The sequence below is a fragment of the Lissotriton helveticus genome, chromosome 4_1 (assembly GCF_964261635.1).
Source record: "Lissotriton helveticus chromosome 4_1, aLisHel1.1, whole genome shotgun sequence".
Lineage (NCBI taxonomy): Eukaryota > Metazoa > Chordata > Amphibia > Caudata > Salamandridae > Lissotriton > Lissotriton helveticus.
In genome coordinates, this window is record NC_136063.1 from 1442293079 (window position 1) to 1442316347 (window position 23269).

Sequence of the window (23269 nt, forward strand, 5' to 3'; positions counted from 1 at the left end):
TAAACAGGTGTATACACAATCCATGAGGTGGAGAGAAGACAATATATACCCGGTGCTACAATTACCACAAATCCAGAGTTCACGCAGGAAAAAAGGTCTCAACTGGAATTGCCCATAGCATTGCAGGAAATAAAAGTGTATATATAGGCACTGAACATGGCTAAAACGCCTGGCAAACATAGGTTGCCATTGGAATGGTATCAGATATACATGAATGTGCTGGCAGTAAAATTACTCCCAGTAAATCAGGAGGCATTAGAGTCAAGAGTTTTGCATAAATAGATTAGAGGCCCCCAAAATTATACTCCTAAAACCCAGAAAGTACCCATATGAATGCAAATCCTTCAGGCTGTTGTTTATGCTTATCATGGACATTAAGTTACTAGGGAAGATTCTGGTGATGAAGCTACATGTGATTGGGAATATGATCCACGCTAACCAGAATGGATTCATACTGGGCTGCAGAACAGCCTTGAATATCAGATGCCTGACAGTAGTAATGGGTGCAGTGACCCTAAGTTTTGTCACAGGACACTGAATAGGCATTCAACACTGTGGACTAGAAGTACCTGTTTACGGCCCTTGGGGGCATAAAGTTTGCCCCAAATTGCATAAATATGTTCACGATTTTATATACCAAGCCCGTAGCACAAGTCTGAACGAACAACTTGATGTTGGAGGAATGGGGGTTGGATGGGGCATGCTCTGGGCTGCCCTTTGTCACCCTTACTGTTTGCACTTGCCATAGATCTTCTGGTGTATAGATTGATGGAGGTGCTGGAGAGGGTTCCATGTAAAAATATCGATTACAAAAATATCGACTCCCTATACTTAAACAGGTAAGTACAATAATATCGACTCAAAATATAGATGTAAAAAATATAGATGTAAAAAATATCGACTTTAAAAAATAATATAACTTAAATTAAATAATTAAATAATGTTAATATTACTAACAAAATCAATTAAATTACATTTATGTTTTAACTAATTATAACAAAAAACGTAATGTAATCAATATAAACACAATAAATGTGTACATATACATATATTTACTTAAATACATTTTATTATTATCTTTATTTAATTTATAAACTTTAATAGTTAGATTAAAATGAAATAAATACATATATAAACATTTTGAATAAAATAAAATATTCTATATTTAATTAACACATGAAAGTATTAAAAAAAATAATACATACATTTAATAACAAAATAAAAACATTAGTAGTTAAAACATTTGGTAGCGAAGGGGTAAAAATTACTATTCCCACTCCAGTGAGTGCAACAGTAGGGAAAGCGCTGGATAGCGTAGGGGTAAACATTACTATTCCCACTCCAGTGAGTGCAACATTAGGGAAAACGCTGGATAGCGTAGGGGTAAAAATCACTATTCCCACTCCAGTGAGTGCAACAGTAGGGAAAGCGCTGGATAGCGGAGGGGTAAAAATGACTATTCCCACTCCAGTGAGTGCAACAGTAGGGAAAGCGCTGGATAGCGGAGGGGTAAAAATTACTATTCCCACTCCAGAGAGTGCAACAGTAGGGAAAGCGTTGGATAGCGTAGGGGTAAAAATTACTATTCCTACTCCAGTGAGTGCAACAGTAGGGAAAGCGCTGGATAGCGGAGGAGTAAAAATTACTAATCCCACTCCAGAGAGTGCAACAGTAGGGAAAGCGTTGGATAGCGTAGGGGTAAAAATTACTATTCCCACTCCAGAGAGTGCAACAGTAGAGAAAGCGTTGGATAGTGTAGGGGTAAAAATTACTATTCCCACTCCAGAGAGTGCAACAGTAGGAAAAGCGTTGGATAGCGTAGGGTTAAAAATTGCTATTCCCACTCCAGAGAATGCAACAGTAGGGAAAGCGTTGGATAGCGTAGATGTAAAAATGACTATTTCCACTCCAGAGAGTGCAACAGTAGGGAAAGCGCTGAATAGCGGAGGGGTAAAAATTACTATTCCCACTCCAGAGAGTTCAACAGTAGGGAAAGCGTTGGATAGCGTAGGGTTAAAAATTACTATTCCCACTCCAGTGACTGCAATAGTAGGGAAAGCGCTGGAACGCAAAACAATAAAAAAAACTATCAACATTTGTATTTAATTTAATTTCCAATATAAACATAATTAATATATACATTTAAATATATTATTATTAACAAAGATAATAAAAAATAATTAATTACACATTATTTAACACTATAATATCCAGCACCCACCTAAAATTAATTACACAATTACATTTAATATTTACTAATTAATTAATGAAAGTTAATGTATTATTTGTTATTAATTAATTAATTACTTACTAGCTTTCACACCATATACACTTATAAACACCACAACACACACCTAAAATTAATTACACATTTACAGTTAATAATTACTAATTAATTAATGGTAATTAATTTAAAAAGTATTTAATAATGAATCAATAAAAAATTAAATACCACCCTTCACATCATTTACACGTATAAACTCCACAACACACACCTAAAATAAATTAAACAATTAACATAATTAATTATTAATTGACTAATTGAAATTAATTAACAACTAATTATTAAACTATTATTATTAAATTAACACAATAATTAATCAATTAATTTTATATAATTAAATTACTTCCCACCCTATTCCCCTATAAACCCACAACCCGCTACGGAACTAATAACACAAAATTAAACATAAAATACATTAATAACTAATAAAATTCCAAAACATATAATAAAATGACAAACAATTCTCATTAAAAACACTAAAATACATAACCTTATTAATAATTCGATATTTTTGTAAACTATATTTTTGTAAACGATATTTATTACAACTATATTATTGTTATCGATATTACTTACCTGTCAGTCTATATTCTGGTCAAACTATATTTTTGTTGTCGATATTTCTTCCAATCGATATTTCTGCGGAGATATTAATGTCCCACGATATTTTTCCGTCGATATTCCTGCTCTGCACCGCTGGAGAGATGGGCAGTAGGGATGTGGGACAGTAGGTATGTGGTGTCTTTGTATGCTGATGATTTACTGGTTTACTTATCTTGTCCAGCTGTGTCACTACCGATCCTGTTGGCTGGGCTAGATTGGTTTGGAAAGCAGTCAGAACTGCAGGTCAATAAAGAGAAGTCAGTGATATTCCCTATCGGGATGTTGAGCCATATTCCACCAGAGAAGTTCCCGCAAGTTAATATACAGAGGGAAACGAAAGCTTACTTGTACCTAGGTATCCAGAAGGCCACTGATCAGGACAAATGGCTAGAGTTAAACATATCTAGGTGGATATAAAAGGGAAATTAGAATACTGGGTTTTATTACCACTGTCCAAGGCAGGCAGAATAGCCATCCTTAAGATGCTGATCCTTTCCATTTATCTCTACCTTTTCCAGTGCAGCTTGTACCCTATACCATGTACAATACTCAGGAAATTGGAATCTGCAATTACCAGCTTAGTGTGGGCAAAAAAGATAAGTAGACTTGAGAGAAGTACAATGCAATGTGGATTTGAAAAGAGAGGGTTTGGAGTTCCTTACCTGGAAGCATATTATCAAGCTTCCCAATTGCAGTTCATGGTGGGGTGGTGTAACGTAAAAATGGCCCCAGACACCAGCAAGCGTATAGTAGGACTGGCGTTACATGCCTTTTACTGTGCGTTGCATTTGCCACTCGCAATTTGTGACTCGCAAATTGGGATGGATAAAGGAAAACAGGATGCATTTAAAAACTAAAAACAAAACTTTTCAGTTTCATTTTTTAAGGGTAGATATTGGTCCCTGGGACCACTGCCTGCTCCTAAAAAATAGTTGCGCTTGCATTCCCAAAGGGGAAGCGGTCCCCTGGGGACCCCTTCCTGTTTGCGAGTGCCTTACCACCCTTCTAAGAAGGGTAGTAACCTGCGAGTGTTTGCAACCGCAATTGCAGTCGCAAAACATTCATACCTACGTTATGGACTGGCTAATAGAAAGGGACGCCCTAGGCACGCCCCTTCCTAATAGCGAGTCGCTAACCCTATTTTGCAAGTTGCTAATTGATTTGCGACTCGCAAAATAGGGTTAATACTTTGGCCACACGTTTTTTGTGGTCGCAAATGGCCCTAAAAACCCTTTGCGACCGCAAACAACTGTCGTACATCTGGCCCTCAGTGCAATGGAAAGGGTCAGGGCTGTTGAAGGGTTAACTTTACAGTAGGATAAGGAATAGCCCTTAGTCTAGGATTAGAGTTCTGGTTAGGGTAAATGATAGGGATATGTTTGGTAATAGTAGGGTAAGTGTGAAGGTGAGGGGTTGCGTAATTGTTAGGGCCTGGGTTAGGTTCGTAATTGAGAAGGAATGAGTGAAGCGGTATAGGGGTTAGAATGAAGGGGTTACGGTTCAGGTCTATGGCGTTTTACATCAAGGGAGTGGCAGTGAGGTTACTGTGAGCTTGTGTCACTTACAGTTAGGAAAGGGGTTACGGTAAAGGTCTGAGAATTAGAGTTATCGGTAGGCTAAAGGGGTCGGAGTTTATTTAGGATTAAAGTATGCGGAGGAGAGAGGGTATTAGGGCCAGGGCATCTAAATGAAAGTGAGACAGCTGCAAAAATGAAATGCTTAAAAAGGGTCACTTTTAGCTTGCAAACGTAGGAAATATATAGCCAGAATTACATTTTGAGATACATGTTTTATTATGTGTTTGATCACAAACATTTACTTTTCAAACTGAAAATGAAAACTTTCAAACTAGATGTGTGTGAAAATCTCCCCTCTCCCCATAAGACTCCATGTGGAGAAATATCCAGTGCTCGAGCCCAGCCTCTGAGGCTCTTGTGCATGAGGGAGAAGCTCACCCTTAGAATCCTCTCTTACAGCCACCTCCGGTGTGCAGGCTCAGCCTCTCATGCATGTCTTAACAAGCACTAAAAATAACATAGGTCTCGCCTTTCATTAAGGTAAAGCCATTGCTTTGCTATACAATACCATTAGCAAAGCAAATGGCTTTAACCTAATCAAAGGCGAGACCTATTGCATTTTCAATGCTTGTTGTTTTAGGAGCAGGCATGTTTTTGGAACACTGCTCTACTGGGAACTCAGACAAGCACAGCAGAACTAGAGTTAAAATAGGACATTAAATGAGCTCTGCCAAATGACTCCATTTCTATTTGTGTACTACCCTTAATTCTCCAAGAAACTGTAGACATTATGTATGCAAGATGCGCAGTCACATACACAATGCTTGCGAGGTACCTAAGGAGTCTAAGAAGCTAGAAAAAGATGCGGCACGCACCCACGATTCGGAGCAGAAACACCCCACGGGCCCTCTTTACAGCATTAAACTGTTGTGGAATCAGTGGTGCTCCCAAGATATAAACGTGCAGACTTACACAGGCACAGTGATTTAAAGCGCCCAGAGGAACACTGCTCTACTAGGAACCCAGACAAGCACAGCAGAACTAGAGTTAAAATAGGGCATTAAATCAGTTCTTAAACATGTGCCAAATGACTCCATTTTCTATTTGTGTACTACCCTTAATTCTCCAAGAAACTGTAGACATTGCGTATGCAAGATGTGCAGTCACATACACAATGCTTGTGAGTTACCTAAGCAGTCTAAGAAGCTAGAAAAAGATTTGGCACACACCCGCAATTCGGAGCAGAAACACCCCACGGGGCCCTCTTTACATCGTTAAACTGTAAACTGTTGTGGAATCAACAATGCTCCCAAGATATAAACATGCAGACTTACACAGGCACAGTGATTTAAAGCGCCCAGAGGTTGGACGAATACCGGAAGCCGCCGTTCTACACATTGAGGAAACCAAAACAGAAAAAAATAAATGCATGGCAAGGTGAAATCGTTTATTACAGTTGAAAGGGCCATAGCTGCACAGGGAAGACATTGATTCTGAAAGTGGCAGGGATCAGTACGTTGATGCCAAAAAAAAGTGCTGAGAATTGTCAGAATTATGTGTTAGTTTGTTTTATGAAAAGGGCCCTGTAATGTATTTTGTTTTATTTATTTATTTATTTATTTACAGGTTGTTCAGCAAAAACTAAACTCTGTAGTGACGTAGAGCTTTACACAGGGCCACGTTATCAGTTACAGATTACAGACGAGAACCCAGGACCATATTAGAACAGAAAGAATAATATATTGAACCATAATGTGTGTTACACAGCGCGTAAATGGGATTTACAAATAATATAGATACAAAAGAAAAATATGGTGGCATACTGTAGGAAATATAAAGTCAGTGTCAAAAATGTGGGAATGTATCATTCATAGTTACATATTAAGATTTTTCAGAGAGTAAATAAATTAGTACAATTATGGGAACCTCCTGGTGTGAGGTGACGCAGAACATTTTTTAATCAAATAAAGAAACTTTCCTCCTAATGGCTAGATGGATAAAGTTTAAAACCTAGGAGCACTTTTGGAGATGGAGTACTTCAGTGTCCTTGTCAATATGAACAAGCAATGGCCGCGCGGCCGTGAAAGTGACACGGCCGCGCGGCCGCAAAAGTGAAAGTAATGGCGATGCAGAGGAAGAGATAAGAAAGGCAGATGGCGGGCAGATGGCGGCTGCGCGCGTGCACGCGAGCATGCACCCAAGCTTGAGGCCACGAAAAGCTTGTGGGTAGCACTTTCAAAAGCCCCTTACTAAAAGTCGAGCAAGCAGCGCATGCACTGCTCTAGGCTCAACCTAAAAACCGCTCACAGGCCACACACTATAAATGCTCACTCATTCCTTAGTACATGTGTGATCTTGGTGCCGCAGCTGTTTACAGCCTTTAGGACCAGTTGTGATTCTGTCTCACTAACCCTTTTGTATTTTCCTTTAGCTGGAGGTTAAGTGCGAAGGAATCATTAAAACATAGCTGGCTATGCGACCCAGAACTCCACTGCAGACTCAATCTTCAGGTATACGTTTTGTGCGTTCCATGTGCACCTTTTTTGTTGATGTGCTTAATGAAAACAAACTAAAAAAAATATATATATGTATATATATATATATATATATATATAAATATATATATATATATATACATTATTCTCTTACACTAGATCATATACAGACGTACGTATTTAGTTTAAGAGAATAGTGGATCTTTGAACTTGGGTGTAAAGAGGAGGATTACGTTTATGGCCATGGTAAGGAGTCGTGGCTAGAGTCATGGGACTCATATATGGCAACCATCCATATTTAGGATTTGGAAGAGGCTACATTTACTGGTGAAAAGCTGGGGAAACCCATATGCTTTATGGCGTTTGTTTTGAGTATTGCATATGATGGTGAATTTCCGCATTTTTTTTGGTGTTTGCGCCAGACCCAACACTTAGTTTTTGACACTCAACCTGCCATGGGTAGACCAACCCTGCTTTGGCAGGGACAGAATATATCATTCCCCCCCCCCTTCTGCTCGCTACTTCTCCCACGTGCACCTTATGTACTCCCACTCATGCTCCAGTTGAAACCCGAGAGACTGATGGCATGAACATTATGTATGCATAAATATAATAAAATGTGAATTTATTTATGACAGGTATAAGAGGTGGCACGTACCAGAAATATGTGGACGTTTTAAAGTGTAGTATTTAAGAAATGCAAATGGAATGTACATAATTTAAGTTAATCAAATAAACAGAACACTATATGCCCAATAATGTTATGGGTAGGAATTTCGATGAACTACTGGGAAAAATAGTTATGTGATGCCTTTGTTCATCTCATGCTTGGATCATTACTTGTTTAAAAATAGATTAGATGCTCTAGTTTTTTGGGGGAATATAAATGCAGGTAAAGACCCAGACTTGTTGCATAGAATTGTTGCACTGTTGTTGGTGAATATCAAAGTACTCAGATCGAATCAGCATTGACTCTCCCGTGACTGTGTAACCGAAGTGTGCATATAAAGGGAGAGCAGCAGCTGTTTTGTGTTAGGACATTGCCATGTGTGATGTTGGAGGTTAGAGAAAGATACAGCACTCTGTTGTGCCCTGTTACACATGAGCTCCTCTCTGGGTATATGGCGGACAGATTTTCAAAACTTAAAACTGGCAAAGATTGTCACAAACTTAGATGTAGACTTACCAATTGCCAGCAGTCATGTACACAAAAAACTACAATGACAGCACCTATCAACATAGAAAGGGGACTACAAAGATAAAAGGCATAGACATAGAATACCAGTTAGACATAACAACAGGTGTTTCAGTGGTTATGTACTTTGTTTTGCATGAGCTCTTTTCACTGGCTTCAAGCACTCACATTGCCACATGTTGGGCATAAGTAGAAGATGCAGTCCTAGGTCCAGATTGGCTAAGGGCTTGCATTGCCCTTGCATCAGTCAAAGCAACGCAAGCCCTTAAGTCAGATTTACTAAGCCACGCAAAGCCACCTTGCATGGCTCAGCATGAATTTGTACATCTATTTATTTATTTTATTTATTTTATTTTCGTAATTTTTATAGCGCAACAAATACCCTGGGGTGTCTCGGCGCTGTGGAGCTACTGGGGTCAGTGATCCTTTTACTGGTTAAATAACCACGTTTTTAGGAGCCTGTGGAAGCTCATCAGGTTAGGGGCAGATTTGATGGACTGTGGCAAAAGATTCCAGAGTTTTGGGGTGGCCACCAAGAAACGTCTATCTCCCCAGGTGGCGGTTCTTGTACGTGGCACAGTGAGGAGGTTGGTATTGGCCGATCTTAATTGCCGTCTAGGAATATATGGCTGAAAGGCTTCCGTCAGGAACCTGGGTCCTATGTTGTGTACTGCCTTATATGCAATACAGAGGGCCTTGAATTTGATGCGGCTCTCAACTCTCAGCCAGTGGAGTTGACGAATGCCAAGAGTGGTAGAATTGCGGCGAGGAATGCTCAGGAGAATCCTGGCTGCCGCATTCTGAATGGATTGCAGCTTTGTTATGACTCGCTTCTGGGTGTGGAGAAGGAGAGCGTTTCCGTAATCCATTTTGGAGAAGACTAAGGTAGAAACCAAAGTCTTCCCAGCTGAGGGAGGGAGATAAGGCAGCAGCTTCTTTATCTTTTTCAGGATAAAGAATGAAGACGACACAACCTTGTTTGTATGCAGGTCGAAGACCATCTTGCTGTCAAAAATGACTCCCAGGTTTCTGGCTTTTTCCACTGGGACAGGTGGGTGGCCGAGCTTTTCCGGCCACCAGTTAGTCGACCATTCTGGAGAGAGTTTTCCAAAGGTCATAACCTCGGTCTTGTCCGAGTTGAGTCTAAGACAATTAGAGGCCATCCAGGTACTGACCTCCAGCATAGCTTTCTGAAAGTTGGCTGCCACTGTGCAGCCGTCCTTGTGAATGCCCAGGACCAGCTGGGTATCATCTGCATAAGATGTTAACCGTATTCCATATTCCTTTATTACCCTCGCTAAGTCCGCTACATAGATGTTAAATAACATGGGACTTAGCGAGGAACCTTGTGGGACTCCACAAGGAAGTGCAGAGATGGATGAATAGAAATCTCCCAGCCTTACAGTCTGGGTACGGTCTGCCAGGAAAGATGAAATGAGATCCTTGGCCGGACCGTTTATGCCCAGAGCTCTGACACGGTCGACTAAGGTGGCATGGTCGACCGTGTCAAAGGCCGCTGACAAATCCAAAAGGATGAGGACAGCCGCCCCCCCCTGATCCATGATTGCCCTGATCTCGTCAGAGGCCTTAATCAGGGCGGTCTCTGTCCCATGCCCTTTCCTGAAGCCAAACTGCGTTTCGTCGAGAAGTTGGTGGGTCTCAACGAACTCTGAAAGCTGTCTGTTCATAACGGATTCGCATACTTTGGCGGCGAAGGGTAGACAGGCAATGGGTCTATAACTGACGGCGGCTGTGGGGTCTAGGGAGGGTTTCTTCAGAAGGGGTTTTATAACAGCCTTCTTCCATATGCTTGGAAATTGGCCTGTCTGAAATGCAGTGTTGCAAATTTGCATGAGGGGGCGTGAGATCACCTCAGTGAGTTTTTGCATCACAGAAGGGGGGCAAGGGTCCAGAGGGGAACCAGATTTAGTAGATGAGATGAGAGTGATGACGTCATCAAGAGAAGCAGGTGAGAAACATAAACACAAGGCTGCCTAAGTCACTGCCTTGCGTTAGTCTGCCACAGGAAGGCATTCCATGGTTGGAGTGTAGGCATTCCTACTCACCCACCCATGGATATTCTGTACATTCCTAGATTCACTAACAATAGGAAACCTGGGAAATCGTCAAAATGGCACGGCATCCCAAAAGTGGTGTAGCGAGGAGAAATTTCTTTATTGATCCTCCATATTTCCTCTTTCTACATGTACTGTATTCTACATCTTACATAGGAAGAGGAAAATGCCTCTGAGGATTGTTTTGTGCAGGAAGATGTTTCTTCCTGCATAAAAATAATTCTGCCTGTAATGCAGGCACCCTTGCGCTAAATAAGCTTTGGTCCTGCTCCAATAGGAACAATCCTGTCTAATCTGCTCAGCCACAACCCCTCTAAAAGTGGCGACTGGCACGGGTGGGGGTGGTGGGGGGAGAGGGAAGAAAAAAAAACACACTTGCTTTTCACGGTCGCGTCTCTCCTCTGCTTATGTTCCCAACGAGTCCTGAAACTGAAACAGGAATCACATAGGCTCCCCTAAGCCAATCATAACTCTGCTGTCACCATGACAGCAACATCGTGATTGGTCTGAGTGCCGTAGTTCGGCACTCAGACGGGAACTATGAGTCTGTGCATGTTTTCCACACAGTTTGTAATACGCATGACTATTTGGCCGGCCCAAGACATTGGGCCAAACTGTCATGCACACTTAGAAAGTGCCTCAAGCACTCCTCCCCCTGCTCTGTGATCAGCCCAGCCCCACCCCAGTCCACCCCACCCCACCCCACAAAACTGCCTCAGCAGGGAAAAATAAAATGATAATAACATTGTTTTATTATCATTTTATTTTTCCTTTTTTGCACTGCTGAAAAGCAGTGGGGCGATGCTCCCCCCCCTAAGCGGAGGATCGCCGTTGCCCTCTAAAAGGGAGCTAAATCAACTCCGATTAGTTTCAGCCTTGGGCCTCATTAATGAGGTGCAGTTTGAACCCTTTGGCACGCTGAAGTACAATTCCCATGTATCGGCAGTGTAATTACACGTGTCTGAGAATAATTTGGCCATCCCACCCATCATTTTTTTTTTATTGGATTAAGTGTGGTGAACTTAATGTAACGGGTATGCCCAAATATGTATCCTGTTCTCAGAGTGATATTGGACTCAAGCTCACCTCACTGATGATGCCCAAAGTTCTTAAGCTGTTCTGAGACTTCTCGTGTACTCGTCTAGTGGAGTTTTGGCCTTGGTGTTTAGTCTGGAATGTTCCTGTTGGAGCAGGACCAAGGCTGATTTGCATGTGGTAACTCTTATGTCTAGAGTGGCACAATGAGAAATACAAGTGTGCCCTAAAATTCTAGCCACAGTAATTAACACTGCCACTCATCACTTTGGTTTTTTGTCGTGACTGGATGAGCCACTCATATTGAACTCAACACAAACACAATATTTAATTCTATTCTATTCTTGTGGTCTTGGATAGCGCTTGGCTACCCGGAGGCTTCCCAGTGTTGCCATACTAATGTGTAACTCAGAAACATGCATGCATGCACACCTGTGTAGCTGCACTTGGACCCATTTCAATCAATCAATCATATGGGATTTAGAAAGCTCGGCTAATCACCAGAGTGGATAGTCAGGCGCTGAGAACCTTGCTGCTGAGGGCAGGGTTAGTTCAACATCCAGGTCTTGAGTCCCTTCCTTAATTCCACCTGCGAGGGTGAAGTTCGGGGTGAGGGGAGAGGTCCTTCCCAGACTTTGCATTGAGGTAGGAGAAGGAGCCTCCTCCACCGTTGCTTCGGTGGATGTGGGTGGTGTGAGCAAGAGAGTGGGACGCGAAGAACAGTTGTCTGGAGGGTTGATGGAAGTTCAGGCAGTGGCTAATGTACACTGGTCCTTGGTTGTGGAAGGCTTTGTAGGTGAAGATCAGCATCTTTGTGGGAAGCTGGCTCTGTATAGACTGTACCAAAGTAAGGGACAGTGCGCACAGAGTCAGGTGCATCCCCATGGGCATACAGAGATATAAATAGATAATACTAAAAGGTCTATTTGTGGTAGTGTGATCGAAGAGTTAGGGCTGTGTTAAGCATATTCTACACACCCAGGCAAGAAATGATAGCACACACTTAAAGACTGAATCCAGACCAATTGTTTTGATGAAAAGTTATTACTTTGTTATTTTACTTCTAGAACCAAGGGGAACTCAGTTGCAGGTAAGTAAGAGTTTCAAAAGTAGTAATACTTTTCAAATGCAGTAAGAATTGTTTTGCAAGGCAGTAGAAAATGCTTTAAAGTATTAGAAATAATTTTGTAGAATCAGATTGGAACCTTAAAACTTAGCAATGGAAAAGATCGACTTTTGTATGCTATAGGTTTGTAAATGCAATGCAGTCCTATGAGAGGAAAACAGTATCGGGCAGTGAATGCAGCCACAGCAAAATATTTGGAGCTCAATGTCGTCGACTGGTGACCAACTGAGGGAGTTGGAGGCGTTTAAGGTGGTCATCAGGGGGAAATGTATAGGTATTATTTGGAACATTCGCAAATTCCTGGAGGGAACAGTGGCGAGGGTAGAAGATGAGCTGATGCACTGAGAAACATGCTGAACAGCCAAGTCGTAGAACCTAGCTACATCAGAAGCAAAAAGGGGAGAACTGGAAGAATTATTGGAGTGCTTGTGACTCGTTAACTATGCTGCTTATTCGGCCAGGGTACACGCACACTCGGATGGGGCGGCTCTGCTATTAGCATGGCTTATACGACAAGACCAAATACTGCACCCTATAATGGCCCTCCGCACCGTGACGGGCCAGCTCCTCTATACACAAGTGGAAATGCACGCAGAATTAACCCGCTACTACAAAGCCCTCTACACGTCCAAAAATACATTTAGCGACACACAACTTGCCTCTATGCTCTCCCATGTAACGCTCCCAGCATTAGACCAAGCACAAATCCTAGGACTAGATTAGTCCATCACCACTATGAAGATAGGAGCTGCGATACGGGCATTAGCTAGCGCAAAACCCTGGATACGGATGGACTCCCTTCTGATTACTATAAAGCTTATGCAACTGTAGTGACAATGCACCTTCAACAACTGTATAATGCAGTGCTGGATGCGGGCACACTCCCCCCTCCATACGGGAAGCATTTCTAGTATCTCTTCTCAAACCAGACAAGGATCCGACCGAGCCCGGATTGTACCATCCATTAACCTTGCTAAATACGGATTACAGAATATTAGCTAAGGTACTTGCTGACCGTCTGGCACTGCTGGTGCCATTGCTAGTGGGTGCTGATCAAAACGGCTTTGTCTCAGCCCTCAGCACATCGTTGAACCTTCGCGGTTTCTTCAGGGTAACCCCGTATTCCCTCTGTAACTGTCCACACTCGAGTTGCCTGGTGTTGGATCTGGAGAAGGCGTTTGATTCCCTGAAGTGGCCCTACTTATTTGCGGTACTTAGTAAACTAGGCATCACGGGACGCTTCCTTCGTCTAGTCCAACTACTGTATAGACAACCAACGTCTGATAGACAATTATATCTGGAAGCCCATACCGATTGGGCGTGGAACCCGTCAGGGGTGTCCTCTGTCTCACCTGTTGTTCACCTTAGCAGTCAAACCACTAATCATGTTGCTCAGAAAGTAGGGTGTGGAGTGGGGCATCCCCCTGGGAGATGGCATACATGCAGTATCCTTGTATGCGGATGACATTATGATTTACCTTAAGAATGTGCTCATTGTCCCACATATGCTTACGTGCACACTGGCGTCGTTTGCTGATCATTTGGGGTTGAAGGTCAACTGGAGTAAATGCTGCCTATACCCCTTTAGTCTAGAACAACTGGATCCTGCACTCCAGCACGATGATATATGTATACCTTTCCTTTTCCGAAAGCCGTGAGGTGAACGGCCACCGAGGTTCGCAGAGAGCAGACAGCCTACCACCATAGCGCTCCAGCGCTCTACCGACGCCGTGAGGGAAACGGCCAGCGCTATCAGCGCCACCAGCGCTCTGCCCCATAGCGCTCCAGCACTACAACTCCCAGGTGCCCCGGCGGCGGAAGTGACGCCGCACCAGCGCCCGGAGGCGCTTGAAAGAGCGGAGCGTCCCTCGCACCCGCGAGTCGCGCGCGGGAGCGCCCGGGCGAAGCCCGGGCCAAGGGCGGGCCCGTTTCAGCCCGTTCCAGGCAGGGCAGGGCCCCCCCCCCTTTCGATCCAGTACGTTCCCGCTTGACGATCATCTCTTCAGTTACAGGTACTCCTTGGCCTAGTGAGTGACTGTGATTCTTTGGTCTGCTGTTGCTGTGCTCGCCTATCCGCACTATGTCAGTAACAAGGGGATCCAGAAGTAAGACTGCACTCAGAACTGCTCAGTTCATAGGTCCTATTGACAAATTTATTTCCACTACCACAGAAGCTATTAATTTAAATATCTCCCTTCTGGAGCGCAGGGTTTCCCAGGACCTTGCGTTCGCTAGGAGATCCTCTCTGGGTCTCATAGCTACAGCTGTAACCCCAGCCCCAGTTGTAACATCCATTCCCAGTCTTTCTCAACTTGCAAATGTTACAGCTCAATTACATTCCATTCCGAATGCCGTAGATTTATCGGCCACCAACTTGTCATTAGGTCTGGATTCTATTGAGAACCTTGAGATCACCCCGGATCTAGAGCGGATTGTAGTTGACGATCAGACCCAAGGTACTCATTCTATGGGGGTGAGAGAAGGCGCCATTCCCAAGCAGTCAATACCTACAAATAAAGGGAATAAGGCCAATCAACATCCGAAAAATAAGAAAAAGAAAGGGACTACTACAGCACCAGCCTTGAATATGTCTACTGGCACAAACTCTGCACCATCTGTCATGCTTAATTCATATAGCACTTCTAATGGTATTGTCCAGGGGGGTGCACCTGGATCGTCTGATTTTGATAATATCCAGTTGTTTGAAAGACTCCGGGACTTGTTTAAACAACAACTCATGCCCCTGGAACGGAGTATCATGGCCATTGAGAAACAGCTTGCTATACTTATTGATAAATCTTCCAACCACCCAAGGGCAGGAGCAGTTAAATCGGGGGCGGTTACACCTGTGGTTTCAGCTGGGGTGTCCTGTACGGGGGTCCCCTCAGCTAAGTCTAACATTGATAAACCACCTGCTAATACAGTTATGTTTAGTACCAAATCTATAATTAAGGATCCTACCGTTTTAGCACTGTCTAATTCTAACACCTGTACTAACTGCATCAAGTGTAAGCCGAAAGATAAACCAACGCCCCAGACACCGTCATCTAGTCAGCAAACTCTTGCTGCACAGACCCCACAGGGTACTTCTAATAAAGCTAATCGTGCCCCTACTAATGAGCCTTTACAAGAACCTACCAGCAACAAAAAGGCCCCTAAAGCTAATTCACATGCAGATAAAAAGAGGCCTAGACCTAAACGCCCTTTTCAATTGGCCCCAGAGGTATCACCATTTACAGCAATTTTAACAGGAGTACCGGAACTTCCAGAGGGAACTGACGAATCCCACTGGTCGCTCCGGAATAAAATTTTGCAATGGCTTTGCATCCATAGGCCTCTGAAGCCCCCATTCTCCTGCAGAATATCCTCGGTACGAAGGGTCTCTTGGGTGGGTAAGATCCCCAAGAGCATTCAAGGGGATTGTGTCATCATCACATGTGAGGATGCCGCTACTGTGAATCACATATGTTCATGGCCTGACTTAGAGAAGAAGGGAGGAATCGACACCCATCGACTCTCCTTTTTTTATCCCCCTACTTCCAATTACCACTACCCAATTCCACCGCCAAATTGGCCTTTGAACCAAGAACATCAATGGGACTACGGCGACCCATGGCATACCCAACAGTTTAGAGGTAGGGATTGGGTACCTCGTCCTTGGTATCCCAACAACAACCGTTTTGCGGATGGCGGGTGGCAGGGCATCCAAACAACAAATAGATTTGACTGCCTGGAGATGGTTGATTGACTTTATGCTCCATCTTTACCAATTTCAACTGTCAACAGGCGGTCGGTATCCGATGTGGTCGTGCAATCGGACCCCGTCAGCCCTAAATCTGCCTCCATAGCCGCCCCTGTGTTTTCTAGTGGTCACATGGCTTTACATAAGCCTACAGCATCCGAAAGTTCCTCTATCCATTCACCCCCCTTTTGTTCACACCCTCTCAACACCCAATCCCCCGCTTGTCAGGTAGTAACAGGACTCTTGAAGATACCAGCTCATGTAACTAAGCCTGGTGACCTTACTTTGTTATCATGGAATATTGCTGGTATCGCAGGGAAACTAAATACCCCTTTTTGGTCCAGATTCATAGGAGAAGGGTTTGATATAGTCCTCCTCCAGGAGACCTGGAGTCAGGAAGATATCAATGTAGAAGGTTACTCCTCCTATTGCCTCAATGCCACTAAATCCAATTCTGGCAGGGCAAAGGGGGGTCTTTTGATTCTCCTTTCTAACAGATTGGAATCCTACAAAGTTAGAAGTAGTTCAAATGTGGGAGCCCATAGCCAGGTGTTAAGGATTGCATGTGCTAAGGGTAAGGACCTGGTTCTTGTTAACTTTTATAATAACATCTTTGATGCCTCCAGAGGGAACATTTTGTACCCCTTGGAAAAAGAAATTGCTAAGGCTGTAGGCATTTCTAATAAGCAGCTAGACATCTTATGGGCTGGTGATTTTAATTTGCAGCCATGCCAGCTATCTAAGGGTAATCCCTGTGGTTTTGGTGTGGAGCCGGATAATTTTAATGGGGGTATAGGAAGGAGCGAGGATTCTCCCCACTTCCCGCACTGCCATTACGGCTCCACCCTAAATAACCTGCTACTAAAACTAGATTTATCCTTATTAATGTGCAACAAAAATAAGCAGAACGCTAGTTGCCCCACTTTTACAGGGAGGGAAGCTGGGTCTTTTATCGATCACATCTTGTTCTCAAGTCATGGGGACTATTTAAGTTTGTATGTGAGAGAGGAAGGACTTAGCGATCACAACAGTATCTGCGTTACCCTTCCTCTAAGGGGTGTTACACAAAGAACTGGGGAAACCTGTACTACCGATATAGTGTCTGAACGGTCCAATGGTCCGAGAATCAAGTGGACCGGGATCAACTCTGTGGCTAAACAAAGGGAGGTAGTAGTCAGTTGTGAAATTGAGCTCAGCTATTGCCTTAATGATGTTGTTAACCACGACCTTCTGATATCCCACTTTATTAACATCAATACCATCATTGAGGGTATTTTTACTAAAAAACCCTCAGCTAACAAAACGACAAAATTGGGATGGTTTGACAAGCCTTGTATTGTAACCTTACGGGAACTAAAACGAGTTTTAGGGCTCAAACCCCGTGATGGCATTAGCATCAAAGAAGCAAGGGTTAATTACAAACTGGCTATCTCAAACAGGAAAAAGGTATTACAGAGAGAAGCTTGGGATAAATTGAATGAAGCTGTTGAGACAAAAAATAGTAAACTTTACTGGGAAATAGTCAACAGTCCATTCTTAAATTCGGAAGGCGTCCCAGAAATTACTTCTTATGTTGCCTGCGAGGACTGGGTTTCTCACTTTACTAATATTTTTAACCCAGAAAAGTTATCACTGACCCTACCTCCTGTTGATTTGCCAATGTGGGCACCTATACCTCTGGAAATTACGCTGCAAGAGGGACTAGAAGGCCTTGTTAATAGTAAGGGGGGGAAGGCTCCAGGACCAGATGGGGTGCCCATGGATCTATTAAAAACAGAACCTAACCTGTGGGCTCCCATTCTGGTTAGAACTTTTAATTGCGCAGCAGAAGGTAATTTCCCTCCCTCTTGGGGTCAATCAGTTATCGTCCCCTTACATAAAAAAGGCAGCAAATCTGAGGCCTCAAACTATCGGCCAATTTCTCTATTGGATGCCTCAGTGAAGGTTATGAGCAGAATTCTGCTCAACCGATTAGAAACTTGGGCAGAAGATATGAGCATTTTAACTAAAGTGCAATACGGCTTCAGGAAGGGGATGGGTACCTTGGAGCAATGCGTGAACTTGGATCTTTTAATTAATAAGTACACCGTGGCAAAAAAGGGTAATTTATTTTTATGTTTTGCTGATCTGAGCAGCGCATTTGATTTAGTTGATCACGGCATTTTATGGCAGGTTTTACTGGAGTTAGGGGCCCCGAAAGAAATAGTACATTTCCTGGCTAGGCTTTATCAGAAACTTTCTTGTAAAGTCCGATATGGTAGCCATGGCGAATGCACTCCATTTTTTAAGGTATCTAGGGGCATCCGCCAAGGATGCGTACTAGCTCCTCTTTTATTTTCTCTTTTCATCAATTGTGTAGATCGCACTTTGGCCACTATATCAGCAGATGCCCCGCAGATTGGAGGCAATTCTGTCTCAATCTTACTTTATGCGGATGACGCGGTACTTTTATCACGTACTCAGATAGGCTTACAACGCCTTATTGATGGTTTTATGTTGTTTATACAAAAAAGGAGACTATGTGTAAACAAATCTAAAACCTATGTTATGTTGTGCGGCGAGTCAGTCAGTAAACTAAAGTCCAATTTTTATCTAGACAGCGATAAAATGTTACAAGTTAAAACATTCTGTTACCTAGGAATCACCTATGCCAGTGGTGGATCCTGGAAATCAGAGCTTGAAAATGCTAGGTTGAAAATGACCCGATGTACCAGTAGTGTTTTTCGCTTCTCTTCTAAGCTCGGTTCGAGAAGTATTCGTGACATGATTAATATCTACAATATTCGTTGTGTTCCCTCGGCATTGTATGGGGCTGGAGTGTGGGGCCACACAGATGGCACCCTCCTCCAAAAAGAGGAGAATAAGTTTTTAAGAAAAGTGCTATGTGTTCCCCACTCCGCCTCCATTCAATTAATTCATGACGAGGTTGGGGTCGAGTTTATTTCGGACTTAGCAGCCGTTCGTCCACTCTTATTGTGGCGTTCTATTTGGGCTAAGCCCGAAACTCGATTCACTCAAGAAATTATTCTTGATTGTATAGGCCTGGATTTTTCTTCACGTATTCTTTGGCTGAAATATATTAATTTTTGGTTTAAAACTCTGTTTGATATTGATGTTCTTACTGACCCCGAACTCGCGGTAGAAATACCCAAAAAAGAGATTAAACAAACTTTCTTGATGTATAAAAAGAAAGGGCGAGATGAGGCATATGGCAAGTTAACTACCGTAAAGTTCTATAGAGAACTAAACTTGCCAACAGGGTTTCAAGCATATCTCCTACATGTTAGCCGCCCATCTCATCAATATGTTTTAACTCGCGTCAGGTTGGGCATTGCACACCATCTTGTTGCTTTCCCAATACAGAAACAGAAATCTGACACCCCCTGCCCTTGTGACAATGTATCACGCCAGAGTTGCTGCCATTTCCTACTTTTTTGTAAATTTTATCATTTTATAAGACTAAGGTATTTGAAACCTATATTTATTAAATACAATATACGGTCTTTTAAGAATGCCCTTGTGTTAGTATCAGTTTTAGAAAACGTGGACATATGTTTTTTTGTTGCAACCTATATTTTGAAATGTACAGCTGCCAGGAAAAGTATTGTGTTGCCATAATTTTTATATTCCTGTCTGAACTTTTCAAAACGTACAGCTGCCAGGGTGAGTGTTTAATATATCCTTAACCCTGTCTGTACATGTTTTCTTTTTTTGTATTAACAAATTTTAAAATGAAATTTTTATGTCCTATGATCATGCGGGGGTTTGTTGCTCAACGTACAGCTGCCAGGACTAATCTTTTGTGTTAATTTATCTACTCCTGTCTGTACGATTTTAACTGTTAACTTCTATTCCTTTAGCCACTTTTATGTGTCTTCCTTAATTATGATCCAATATTAACGTGTGCTAGTATGTGTCCTATCTTTACATGAATTTTCTCGGATTCCTGTATAAATTTTGTATTTTCTAAATTTTTAATGTAATGGATTGATTTCATGTTTTGCTTGTATGATTTGTTTACAAATCGAATAAAAGCTTTGAAACCGTATACCCTGGCAGCCTGCCACATTCAGATACCTTGGGATCCGCATATATCACAACCAGGAGGATCTGCTGGAGGAAAACCTAGGCAGAGCAATCACAGCACTGCGTTCATAAATGACCTCTTGGCCTACGCTCCCGCTATCGGTTGTGGGCCGCATCGCATTGGTGAAAATGGTGGTGCTCCCCAGACTGTTGTATCACTTTACAAATGTACCCGTATACGTGGCCCCAGCCCATGTTCGGAAATGTGAAACTGTCCTAAGGGAATTTATATGGAAAGGCTCCCGCTGCTTTGTAGCCCTTGCGAAGCTTTAGCTTCCGCTTGATGAATGAAGCCTAGCAGATCCTAACATGGAGCAGTATTACTTAGTTTCACAACTACAGTGGGTGGCGAAATGGCTGTCGGGATGCAACTGACTGACACTGCCACAGAGGGCCCGCCTTGGACTGTGGGGTACATACTTTGCCTTTTTCACCTGTGCGCCAGGCGCCATCTACCTGGACAATTGTTTCTACAGGTTGCACATAAAACTTACTGTAGAAGTCTGTACATAACACGCGCAATGATACCGTCTGCACCGGCCTTACCATTACAGGGCACACCTATTAGAGATGGTTCGGTAACTGCTGCTGAACTGTCAACCTGGCTCATTGCAGGGATGCAAACACTGGGTGACCTTTACCAGGATGGGGCACTTATTCCATTCGCGGAATTGGCTGAGGCAAATGAATTGCCGCCTGGTCAGTTTCTACAATATTACTCAATCCTAGCAGCGCTTAGGGGCAGATGGGGAGACATGAGTGCGGAACAGCCCACGCATCACACTATGCAATACATGCATGTTATGGGCATGGGCAGACTCCACACAAGTTGGTTTGCGGAATCGCTCTGCCTCCACACGGCGGTCCCAATGACGTCTGTTAGACAGAATTGGGAAACAGATACGGGCGGCCATGTACGGAGAAGGAATGTTCAGAAATACTGCCCAGTCCTACATACATCCAGCGTAACTCACGCTTTAGAATTATACAACACTATAAACTCCAGAGGGCCTATCTCACTCCTGGGAGAATCAACAAATATTATGGACAGTCGGACGGGACATGCCATAGATGTACATGTGTGGGAGCTGATTTGCTGTACATGCTGTGGTCTTCCACCTCCCTACATGCTTATTGGGAACATGTCTGTGATGCCCTGGTGAGGTCCACGGATCGTGAGCTAGAGCACACCTGGAATTAATGTACACTGCACCTCTTCCCTAGGGGCAAGAAACTAAGAGCAACTTCACGCTTCCTTGATTTAGGCATGCTGACCGCAAAGTTTCTGATAACTAAAAAGTGGAAAAAGCTGGACCCGCCAGCAATATCAGCATGGGTTCAATCGTTTTTAGTATGGGCTAGAGCAGAAGGCAAAGCGCTCCATGTAGAACGCATCCGAGGCCTTCGTAAAGTGCCCATAGTGGTGCAATGGGAGGCCATGCTGCAGGAGTTCCATGGGTTATTGAAGGGTGGCATTGGGAACCTCAACCACTGCCTCCCCCAGATCCGTCATATTAGATGGAAGTGCACAAACAGCGGCTCCTCCTGGAGTGAGGTAGACCTGAAGGGTTGCCTCCCCTCCCTGTTCACATGCCTGGTTTCTTATAGTCATGGGTCTGGGTAGCTGCTGGGTGTGGGATGATAGTGACGTTATCCGGGTGATGGCAGTACAAACAAACACGTGCACAGTACTCACTCACATGCCAAAATAACACAGTGGCAAAGCATGTTCTACTTACTGTTATTGAGGTGCTTCCAACACCTCTCAGACCTACATCACTTGTAAAAAATAAAGCCTGACAGAAGCGCACTATACATGTAATGTCTTACATCACACCCACATTGTTACTACAGTATTGTGTAAATACACGGGGGAACAGAAAGCCTAATGTGCTCATATCAGTATGCTCAGAAGTTCTTGTTACTCACGTTTAAATCTGTTACACAATTGTTTAATGGGTGGTCTCAGCAAAGCTAAGACTATTGGACTCCGGATAGAACCACCGATAATCTCACTAATGTAATGCACGGCATGATCAGTTGGAGGAAAGGAGCCAACATAACTGTTATAACTAGTGGTTGTACATCAAGGCTGTTAAGCTTCTGTAAAATTGTACAAATTATATATATGTACATGTAAGCAGGTGCTATTTAACAAAAACTCAATAAACAGATGTTATAAAAATAAAATTGAGGGGAAAACAGTGTTGTGCATTAGCAGGAAAGTATCTGACTTACAATCCCATTCTTCGGGGGTTTTGACCAACACTGGGCAAGGTTCTGTACTGCACCACAAGCGGCACTGGGGCGGCTGGTTGCAAAGGTCACTGGGCCCAATGTAAATCAATGGAGGCTGGGGGTACCTCGAAGAGGCACAGTTTGCAGGTAATCACTCGCAGTTTCTGGGCACAGGCTCCGGAGGTTAAGATCGGCATGGGGTGCCACAGGGCAGCACCAAAGCAACACCACTAGCAGCACATGGGTGGTGGGTGTAGGGTGCAAAATAAGCGTCAGGCACTCTATACATTTCAATGGAGGTTGGAGGTCGCATAAAGAGGCTGTAGACTTGGACCAGGAGGCTTGCTGAAGGTGACCGACAGCTGGGCAGGTAAGTTGGAGGGCTGCGAGCCGTTGAGTCACTGTCGGTTGAGCTCCCCAAGGCCGGACAGCTGAGGATGCAGGGGTACCTTTTTTTTTTTTTATGTATTTTTATTTTTCAACAGTGATACAATGTCCAAACAGAAGAAGATTACTTAATTACAACTACCCCCCTCCCACCCCCCACCCATCGAGACCTGTAAAACCTTTAATGTATTGAGATTGAAGAAGGCGCAAGACATTGCGAGTAGAGCAAAAAAGAAAAAAAAAATGGAAAGAAAAAGAGAAAACACATAAACGAAGAAGAGTAGGATGAAAGAGGATTAGGCAGGTGTCGAGAGAAATTTAAAAAAAAAAGAATTCTTTAAGACATCGCTAGCTATCTGCCCGGGTCATGTTGCCCTTGTTGCTCAATCCAGGTAGAGAATTTCCCCCAAACCTCAGTGCCTATCTTCCTCTTTCTTCGTCCTTTCTTGGTGTATATTGCCTTTTCAAAGTGGAATGTGGCAACCA

General features: G+C 43.2%; 1 protein-coding gene across 3 annotated transcripts in view; it reads left to right on the forward strand.

Annotated features, from left to right (window-relative positions):
• Positions 1 to 23269, forward strand: part of MYLK4 (myosin light chain kinase family member 4) — a 405617-nt gene that overhangs the window by 333483 nt on the left and 48865 nt on the right. For all 3 annotated transcript variants that reach the window (XM_078688020.1, XM_078688022.1, XM_078688021.1), the window contains exon 12: positions 6836 to 6914. In XM_078688020.1, coding sequence (XP_078544146.1) covers positions 6836 to 6914 — 79 coding nt within the window. The remainder of the gene's footprint in view (positions 1 to 6835; positions 6915 to 23269) is intronic.